The 10,911-nt window shown below is 39.8% G+C and overlaps 1 protein-coding gene across 5 annotated transcripts in view; it reads right to left on the bottom strand.

Annotated features, from left to right (window-relative positions):
* The window catches only part of LRRC27 (leucine rich repeat containing 27), a 95,070-nt gene that overhangs the window by 51,773 nt on the left and 32,386 nt on the right, over positions 1 to 10,911 (bottom strand). For all 5 annotated transcript variants that reach the window (XM_019503017.1, XM_019503019.1, XM_019503020.1 and 2 more), the window contains exon 5: positions 2,539 to 2,682. In XM_019503017.1, coding sequence (XP_019358562.1) covers positions 2,539 to 2,682 — 144 coding nt within the window. The remainder of the gene's footprint in view (positions 1 to 2,538; positions 2,683 to 10,911) is intronic.

Genomic DNA, 10,911 nt, shown 5'->3' with positions numbered 1-10,911 from the left:
CAACTCATGCAATGTGCAGTCCCCAGATGCTTTGAAATTGGGCAGCCCTGGCTCAATGGTTAGGGCATGCAGTGCATAGTCCCCCTTCACCCAGAAGGGACTTGAACCTGAATTTTGTACTTCCTGGCAAAGTATATTAATCATCAAGTAGTGGGTTAGCCATTTCTCAAGACTCTCTCTCAATCTTGAAGCTGGTCAACTAGGCTGTCAGGAGAGGGAAATCTGTGGCGAAAAGAGGAGGACCAAAAGGTAGAGAGTGTGTGGCATGGTGAGATGAATGGAACCCTGAATGCTAGGTTGGGTCCCTGATTTCAGTGGGGCACAAACTTCACCACTGTTGTTATCCACTGTATCCACTGAATATTAAATAATGCAACAAGTCAGATTCAGAAGGAGTGCCAGAGAGGAGCCTGGGCAATGCCTACTGTGTGGCCTGGCAGTTAGAGTACTCTGCTGGGAAATGGGATGTACAGATTCAAACCTCCTCTAGGCAAGGGGAGCCTAGATCCAAGATCTCCTACTCCATAAACAAATGCCCTAACAACTAGCTATTTGATTAAAACACTGGAGGGCTCTCTTCTTCCTGCTTAATTTCATGCAGGGCAAAATAGAACCCCAACTGTGCATAAGTGCCAGGCACTACAAAGCTGCATACATGTCATTTAGGCATGTAAAATGAAATAGGATTTAGCTCAAGTTATGATTACTACTTTTAAATAACTGTATTAACTGCTGATTAAAATTAAAATTGTAATCTTGGGCTTATTTTTGTTATTATTCCATAGTAGTAAGTGCAACAATATTTGGACTATGGCTCACAAAGCAAAATAACCATCTGTGTTCTTTGCACAGTACAATATCTGAGAACCCCATCCATTTTTGAAAGCACACTAATCTGTTTTGGCTTTTTAATGTAGCAAAATAATTATCCTAAAAAATTTCTTCAGCTATTGTATTTATATAGGAAGTTTATATAAGCTTATATTATATACTGTCACGGACCCAGAGGGACTGCCTTCCATCTTCAGCTCCCTTGGTGCAAAAATGAAATTTATTTCCTACCTAGGGGGATTTTTTACCATCTTGTACCATCTACACTTTTCCCAGAATCTGATAAAGGGACTTTAATCCAGAAAGCTTGCAGAAAAGGACAATTTTCTTGCCATTTTCCAGTTTGTCTAATAAAAGGTAACATTTTGGAACCAAGAATTCTAGTTTTTTGTACATTAAATTACTTATGCTCATTCGCAAACAGATTTAGATTATCTGTGGTTCTATATTCCAGATTTCCTTTTTCTGACCATTCTAGCGGGTTTAGGCACAATAAATGCAGGTAGTTGTAGTAATACTTCATTACTGATACTTTACTTTGCATTTAGTGCAAGGGCATGTTATTGCTAGAGCATGTGTCTTTTATACGTAGATGTACAAGAAAATCCTGGCTCTTTGTGATCACTGAACCCACATGGCATTTTTTCCTTCAGTGGCTCTTATCTTTTACTCTCTTTCATTTTTGATGAATTTTGTTTTTACAATTTCACGTATCACTCCTATATGATTGATTCCCAGACTTCTCTCTCAATCTTAAATCCCTCCCTATATTTATTTGATTTCTTTGCTACCTCCCCAGAAAAAGCTCAGGAACGCTTGCAATAAAACCAAGACGCATCATTGAAAACAGATAAAATATTAAAATTAATTAGTAAAAGATAAAACAATCTCTCACGTGTTCACCATTGCATTCCATCTCTTCCCTTAAATAATATATACGTATTTTTAAGGAGCATAGTCCCCTATGCATCAGGACATTAGCTAACTGCTGATTGTGGAAGGTTAGAGAAATTTATCCTATGCATAAGTTATTCCATAACTGTCCATTACAGGTTTCCTTGGATCTTTTCAAAGCATCTGGTAGTGGTCACTGTCAGAGACAGAACCACAAAGCATTAGTCTGATTCTTTTTTCTTACTGAATCTGTTTCCTTTCCTTTGCCCCTCTTATCTCTATTGCATCTACTATCGTTTCCTTCTCTCGGGCTCACAATCTCAGTGTAATCTTCCTTCCCTACATCCAGTTTCTTATAAAGGCCCATTATTGCTTCCTTTTAAATATCCCCACAAACTATCCTTTCCTTCTTGTTCCCTTTACCAAACTCCAGTATGCAGTAATTTTTCATCTTGACTAATACACCTAACCAGGTCTCCCCTAGAGTCTATCAGAATTGCCTCAGCTAGGACATCATCCTTTTCTCTTGCTCCAGTCATAGCAAATGTGCCCCAAATCTCTCTTTATCTCTTAACACATAAAATTCACATTCCCCCCTTCAAGACTATAAAGCATATCTTTTAAAAAAGAAAATAAAAATTAATTTCCTTTTGTGTTTATATTTCAGGACTTGATGTCTAATTTTTTCTTGATACAAAAGTTGATTGCACAGCTTGCACACAAAGCTACAGAGGGAATGAATAACTCCAGCACATTTTTCAAATAAGTTAATTACATGTTAAAGTAATGTAGATAAGCAATTATCATACATACCTAGAGTAACTGATTCTGCTTTTCCATTCCCAGCGTTTCGGAGAAAGCGCAGAATGGACTGGAGTCCCTTCTGTACAATATCTTTAGGTGGAAACTCCAGGGGACAATGCCTTAGATTCAAGGCTTTCAATGAGGTTAAGTTACCTGCGGAAAGCATAATTTTTAAAACTTCTGGAAGAATGATCAGCCTGCAACTTCAAGGACTTAAACAGTAACTATTAGAAATATTAATAAGAAGTACCTTTCTACCATGCTCACAATTAATGCAGGTGTTGATTGCCTATTGTTTCAACTTATTTAGCCACATCTAATGATTTTTAACCTGCTGGTTGAAGAGGTAGTAACTGACAATTTATTTTAGGTCTTTGTAACTGTAAAAACAACTAACATTATTACCAATACCATTTTATGAAATTTACCAGTGAACACAAGAAAAATTCTGAAGCCCAAAAATTTCTGCTTCAAAAAAAGATTAGGTGCCCTTACAGAACCCCCCTATTATTCAAGCAGTATCCAGCCAAACACGGCTTACATTTGGATTTACTAAGGCCTACATATACCAATGAAAGACTTCAAACACACTTCCATAGTTCCCACTAGACACATATAAAGAACAGATATAAACACATTAAAATGAATATAATCAATATAATTACTTATATAAAATATTTTATTCTAATCAAAACTTTCACTTTCCTATTTGCAAAGTCTATTTTTATATTTATTGCTGTTTTGATACAATAGTTTTGTATCAATTTCCCCCCCAAGATAAACAGGTACTCCATCATTTTTGCTTTTATTGCTCCTTCCTATTTCCCCCTATTGCTCTTATTTCCTTTTCCCTTGACTATTATTTTCCCTCTCCCTGCTTTTTTCAGTATTTGTTTTCCATGTGTTCCCAATGTTTATTTTTTTAAACATTTCTTGCTAAAACTATGGTCCACACTGTTCAAACTAATTTTTAAATTGTCTGATTCTCAGGTCTTAACTTGGGGACTTTCTCACATTGCCCTAACAATGGTATGCATAATCTAAAGTTAGTTCACCACAAAGGTAAGCAAATTTTATATCAGCCTGAAGTTAACCCAATCTAGCAGGGGTTAACCCAGTTTAGTGAACACCTGAACATGTTCACAGCACAGCCCCAGGGCTAGAAGAGCACAGCTACTCATCATAGTCCCAGGGCTGTGCTGTTTTAACCCCCCTGAACCTGACTGGGCAATTTCCACCTCCCCCAGACTGGGTAGCTCCACCATGGACCTACTAACCCCCACCAGCAACCCCTCCTGCCTGCCACTTACTCGACTGGCTATGCCTGCTCCCTACAAGCAGCAAATGCTTGCACATGCAGGGTCCACCCCAGATTTAGGCTGCTTAGTGTACACTAAACAAGCATCTTAGTGTAGACTGCTGGCTTGCATCTTAGAGCTACTAAGAATGACTAGGTAGCTAAATTGCCACAGGGAGAAGAGGAAACTTGAGAGTTTGGGGGTCTGTTCAGTTGAAAAGACTTTAGGAGAAATGTTGGGCCTCTGGATTGTCAATAACAAAACTATCACTGACTTCAATAAGGTCATGCTTTCCTTCTTTCTAAGAAGTCTCTTCAAGAAACAGCTTTGGAGAGAAAAGTTAGAAAGATTTTGTTTTGTTTAAACTCTTTGAGGTATCACTGAGCCAAAGGGAGACCCTACATTTTGTTTCCAGCCTGGTTCAAGGGATTTTATAGTTTAAACCAAAACAGAACCAAGACAATACATTTAATTCTGAAAGCCCATCACAGGTTTTAATCTACACCAAGAGGAGTAAGTTTAAAAACTTGGTTATGGCCTATTACGAAAGAGGAAACACTGATAGTCAAAGAAAGAAACTGGACTTTGGAAGATAGAATGGACATTCAGAAACAACAGATCCACACTACTTCCTTTGTTTAAGGTCCATAACAGATTTCCCAGATACCTGGAAAACTCTTTGTACACCTCATGAAGGAAATACTCGGGAGCCTGTGTAAGTAGGGATGTCCAAAAAGAAAGATTTCAAAATATTAGCGAGATGTAAATCAACAGAATGACATCTGCCTGAGTTTGCAGAGAACCTCAAACAATTTTAAGAGCAATATTTACCCCTTGCAGACTGCGAACATGAAGCATTTACACCTATAAAGTTTCACTTAAGATCTATTTTCAGTGGCAAATAGTATAGATTTTGTTCAGGCTCTTTAAACTGTAATCATATTTGTTCTATCATCAGGTGTGAAATACACCAGTTCTACAGAATTGCATATGAAGCTTGGCAATGACAATCAAATGTTAACAATTTCCCTGCTATCAAAACTCAAAAGAAAAGAAAAAAGGCAGACAGAGTGACACCTTATAGACTAACTCATTCAGACAGGCATGAGCTTTCGGGGTACCTAAACACATGCTCCAACACGTTCTAATTAGAACGTGTCGGAGCAGACTCGATTAACAGTCTGCTTTTGCAGTTCTAATTTCTTTAATTAGAACGTTCTAGCATCACCACAGTATCATGTGCGTAAGCTCCTGTGGGTTTAAAAATGGCTGCCGGAGCGCTTTAACAAAAGCTCGTTGAATGAACTTTAGTTAAAGCACTCCATGGCCACTTTTGCAATTGTGGATGCTTAATACCCATGGTGCTGCAGTGTTTTACTTAGAACTGTTCTCCGGGAACTGCGTTAATTAAAAATGCCGCCTCCCACCCCCGAGCACAGGTATAGGCACCCTTGTTGACTACAGCTATCTGACAAAGAAGGCTGTAGCCTATGAAAGCTCATGCTGCTCTGAATGAGTCAGTTTCAAAGGTGTCACCCTGCCAGCCTTCTGCCTAACTTCTAACACATCTAACTATCTCTCTCAAAAGGAAGAGACAGACAATCACAATATACATTGAGTGACACCTCAATTTTTCAAGCGAGTTCTGTAAATGGAGCTTTATCCGATATCCCAGAACGTCCTAGAGCTTTATCCAGAGGCCCAGGAGACCCCATCTACAGGGGTTCAGCAAGTACAGATATCCTACTGACCTTTCTCAGTCTCCTAGTTTTTGCATAAGCAACAGTGTACGAACCATATAATAACTACCTATAGAAAAGAAGACTGTGTCAGGGTTGCAATTATCGCTACGCTGGTGTCCTGTTTCTGTCTGTGTGATATGGAAACAGATGCAAAATATGCAATGTGATCTCCAGGGATCAGATCTACTCCCACCTAGCTCTACCACCCACTAGGCCTGGATTTAAAAGAAAAAGTAATCAGAAGAAATATTTTCTGTAGAAAGTGCATATGGAAAACAGAATTATATTTTTGTCCAATTCATTTATAACAGTGGAGTATTTTACATGAATTTAAAACAAACAGTAGCTTTTAAAACTGCCATGTGATCTTTTATCAAAAAGGAAAATATATTCATTTCCTAAAAGAAATTAGTTATGATAATACAAATATTTTGGAATTACCTAGTCTATTGATCTTATATTAATATATAATTGATTTTTTTATTACAAAAGTACAATAAGGAAAATGAGATCTTTATTCTAGTCAGGCAGAACTGGTACCTCACACTGTTTTGAGAGAAAGGCACTTAAAAAATTCATTCACAGCTTGACTAAACATCAATTTAATTGTTCTTGATTTGTAAAGGTACAGTACTTAATATTCTGAGTGAGTTTATGCTTTACTCATTACAGTATTGAGTAATATATTTGCTCTTTAAAAATGTTTTCAGCAAAACCGACAAATACATTACTAATACCGCAGCTATTTGATTTTAAAGTACTAATAATTAAAAGTTGAAAGGAATGTTGTAAAACAATTTTGCAATGTGATTAATGACTGCACCTGACATCAATTTTCTAGGAAATGCCAGTCACAGCAATGTTGAAAATCAATCACACATAGGAAAGAGAAAAATGTAGGAAAGCAAGCATACAAACAACAGGACAAAAAGGGGCACTGGACTAATCACTGGGATTGAGGTTGGGGGATTCAAGGGAATTCCTCGTGTCAGACTTCAGGTTTAGTGAATTATTCACATTCCTCCATGCCAAGTAGATTGTACATACAAGTCCTACAGAGCAAGCTATCAGAACCTCTAGCACAACATCCTGCACTTACTGATAGTCATGTCTTGGCCCCCCTACATTTGGTTGCAAATGGACCCACAAAGGAAGAAGCAGGATACAATATTTCTTTTCAGCTGTAAGATTTTAATACATCAGGTCATCATCATATCTCTAGTCTTTTGAGGGCTAGTCCTGGGGTCATGTCTGTATTCTTTCAACAACTGTCTTAAAATGTTAAACAATGTGCTGATACAGACCAGGTTAAGCAGTGGGAAGCCGCTGACATCAACAAAAAATGAACTGACTTACACCAGGATTTATAGATTATATATTGAAATGATACAAAATTAGAAAATATATAAAGGTGACAACTTTATTACTACCTTTATTAGGCAGCTCTGAAATAGTGTCATAGGTGTGCATGGCACTTTACAGAGAGTTCTCTGCCTTAAAGACTTTGTAATTTGAAGTAAGATTTTTTTTTTTTTTAAGGGAAAATTTTTCGTGTCCCAAGTCAAATCAGCCAAATCAATTCCAAATCTGTGTGAGTCATTCAAGAACCATATGCAGCCCTGCTACCAGCAAGCATCCTCCACCCCGGCCTGGGGCTTCAGATACTTCCATATCCTTTGGTGGGCATCCTACATGCGGGACCAAGACCAGAGACTTGGGGCTTGGATGCCCCCCAAGTTTCGCTTGCCCTCAGCCATATGGCCACAGGAGCAAGCTAGGGAGGAGTCTCCCATTTCCATAGTCAGTGTATAGCCAAGATCTTCCCACTGGAAGTCAAATTGGGAGACTAACTATGCATTACCTCAGTCAGGGTAATACCCCCTGCCACATTCGTGGTTTTGCCCTGCCAGTAGGAAAACCACCTTGGTGGTCACAGCAAGCACTATAAAAATGGAAAAAACACACTTTGCTTTCCTACCCTTTTACATTGAGGGCTAGTTACTAGGTTGAGATATTTTAAATAAAACACATAAGGAAACAACATAGAATTAGTACCATTAGGTCTCATATAAAGGGAGGAAGTGCTGAGAAGAAATTTGAAGAGTAATCAGCTGACACAGTAGATCAAAGATTGTTTCAGGTATGTAAGTTGATGTGAACAAAGGTCTGAAGACAGTAGAAGGAGAAAGCTGCTATTGGTGTTAAGGAGTACATTACTCAGTAAGCAGCTGAACTGAAATCAGTGGAAGTACTGATAGAATGAATAAGATTTTACTCAAACTGTGAAAGTCTGAAAGTATCAGTTTGCAACTCAGCATAGTCCATGCTAGCCTACTGTGCATGCTCAGTAGGCCTGAGCTCCAGCCAGGCAACTGCATGGAGAAGCAGAATTTCCAAGGCACATGCTCCCGCCTATCAAATCCCCAAATTTGAGTCTAGCATAAACCACAACCATTGATAGGAGGCAGGGGAGGTCCTACTTTCCAGCCTACTAGTCTCTTGGTTAGGATACTTCCCAGTGAGTGGGAGATCCAGGTTCTGGGCCCACCTCATCCAGAAGGCATTCAAACCTGTATTTGCTGTTTATTAGCAAAGTGCTCTAACCACTAGGCCACAAGCTAGCTATTGTTCAAATCCCTCATCACCACCCCTCACCCCTTGAAGCTGACCCACTAGATAGCCAGAAGAGGGAGATATGGGATACCAGGAGCAGTACAAGCCAGATGGTGCGTGAGACTGATACAGCCTTAAAAGGGGAAAGACCCTAAGCTAAGTTCTAGCTTGGCTTCTACTCCCAATTGGGTAGAGACTTTCCCAGTGCAATGTATCCAATATGCCTTGTATATTATATGCAAGTGCCCTAACTACTGAGCTAAAAGGTGGAAGGCCCCATCTCTTCTGCATCCTTCTTTACTTCCGGCCCATGAGCCTGATCCAGCCCACAAATCCCTATCATTTTATCTGCAGTGCTGCCTGTGGGTCTCCAACTGGCGTGCCACATGCAACATACACTAGTTCTGGCCCCATGAACTGCATGCAGAGCCCATCTGGCACAGGCTGCACGCAGCATTGGGCCATTGTGGGACATGCACTACATGAGGTACCCACACCAGACTGGCCCTGCATGTTGGATCCAGAGCCAGTCTGGATTAGGCCCATAGACCAGCTACCCATGCTGGATCCCATGTGCAGGGTTAGGTTGGCAGGTATGCTGCATATGGCACATGCTCCAAACCAGCTCCATGTGCCACATGCCCCAAAGGGTTAAAACTGGTGCTCTTTGCACAGTGAGTGTATAGGGCCTATCTGGGGCACATGCTACATGTGGCACCTGCACCGGCCTAATGTTTTGTACTGGATCCAGGGCTAGTCCAGACTGGGTCCACAGAGCATCCTACATGCCAAATCCAGTAGGAGTCCAGTCTGGCATGGATGCCACATGCACCACGCATCCCAGACTGGCCACATTCAGGGCCAGGGCTAGGGCCAGTGAGTGCTGCCCATGTTGCATAGGCCTGGAGCTGCAATTGCAGCATGTGTACCAGCTCCAACCCCATGCATATGGCTGGTCCAGGGCACATGTTGTATGGGGCACCTGCACTGGACCAACCCTGTCAGCTGGACCCATGATATGGAGTTGGCCTGAGGGGCCTGCTTTGGCCTGCAGACTAGCCCTGTGCCAGTGGCAGCCTGTGGGGCCAAATGAGTTTGCCATCCCTGCCTTATGTCATGGATAACTAAAGCTATATTACCTAAAGTATGTTACCTTTTTCATTGTGGGTGTATGAGTACCCTGGGATTGCTGGGAATGAGAATTCAACCCACTGTAACTCCAGAAGGAAGGTGCCTACAAGTACTGTACAGTTTCAGAGAGTAAGATATCACCTATTGAATCACCACCATCGCTTCCAAAAGAATATGAAGATGCTACAGACGTGTCCTTTCCAAGTAATTACACTAGGATTAAACCTGTTTTGCTTTTAAGTTCACAACCTAAAGGTATAGAACAGCCCATTTCTTGTAGAAACGAACCCCCTGAAGGAGGTATTATAACACACAAAGCATGCCCACAGAAAACAGTTGAGGAAACACTTGGCACAGAGGAAGTATTGTATGAATATTGCCTCTTACTACTATATAAGCACAAATGACTGAATTGTTCCCAGTCTCATTTACGTGCTCAAGTTAACTATTTTTGAGAACTAGACACATTGGGTGCATCTACATGTGATGCTAAGTCACCATAACAACACTCAATGGCGATGTAGCATCAGCAGGCACAAACCATGACGCTGTTTCTATGTCACGGTAGCAATGCACTCCCTCGCTATAGCGTGTTGCTAGGGCGACATAGCAGCTAAAAATACCTGTAGTCTACCAGCACAGCTCAGTAATGGCTATTTACTTCCTAAAGTACTAAATGGTGGTGCAGTAACAACAGTGTTGTAGGGGCACATGTAGATGCACTCACTGTGGACATCTGCCTGATGGTGCGATTGGATTAATATTTTATATATTCTTGTGTGAAAGTGAATGTGCAAAAGGTTATGAGAATATTCAAGATTAATACAAATATCCATCATAACAGCAGGAAAAAAGGCACCTTTGCTGAATATAGTTCCCCAGAAGTTGGCTACGTTCTGTTGTCAGACCCATAGTATAGACAATCTTATTTAGGCATTATCAATTCCTCATCCATATTTGTGAAGAAATGCCTCCATTATAAAAGATCTATAGTTGTTAGACGAGACTCTACCATATCAAACTAGTGGGGAATTAGAATGTCAGAGTGAAAAGCTTTATAAAGAACTATATTTCTAGACCACAGCTGCCTACCACCTAGCAGACAAGTCTTCAATGCTGTACTGTAATTACAATAGATACTACAAATTACTAGACTATAACATATAAGCAAATTTTCAATCCCATATACATATGATATAGAATTTACAAGAGTGTATGCAATTAAAAATATATAATATTTAAAGCATGTGGACTAAATGCTATGTAGTGAAATCAGTGCTTCTGGTTTTGTGAAAATATACCTCAAATGTTAGCATTTCTTCTTGTCAGACAAGCAAGCATTCCTGATATTCAAGTAACCACACACTGCTTACTTTCAATACTGCATTGATTAACAGTAATACTGTAGTTCAGCGAATACAAACCATAGCCTAAATCTCACATTCTAAAAACAACGTTAAGTAAGCTACAATTACTGATATTCCTTTCCCTATAGTCATAACTTTCAGATCAGAAAATTACTTTGAGGAAGCATAAAACAGAATGTAGAAGTGAAACAGCAGTGTTGTCATCAAAAAGAAATAACTTTGAAAATGCAA

This window comes from Gavialis gangeticus, unplaced genomic scaffold, assembly GCF_001723915.1.
Source record: "Gavialis gangeticus isolate Ggan-Ray unplaced genomic scaffold, GavGan_comp1, whole genome shotgun sequence".
In the NCBI taxonomy this organism is placed as follows: Eukaryota; Metazoa; Chordata; order Crocodylia; family Gavialidae; genus Gavialis; species Gavialis gangeticus.
This window is presented reverse-complemented; position numbering and strand designations above follow the sequence as displayed.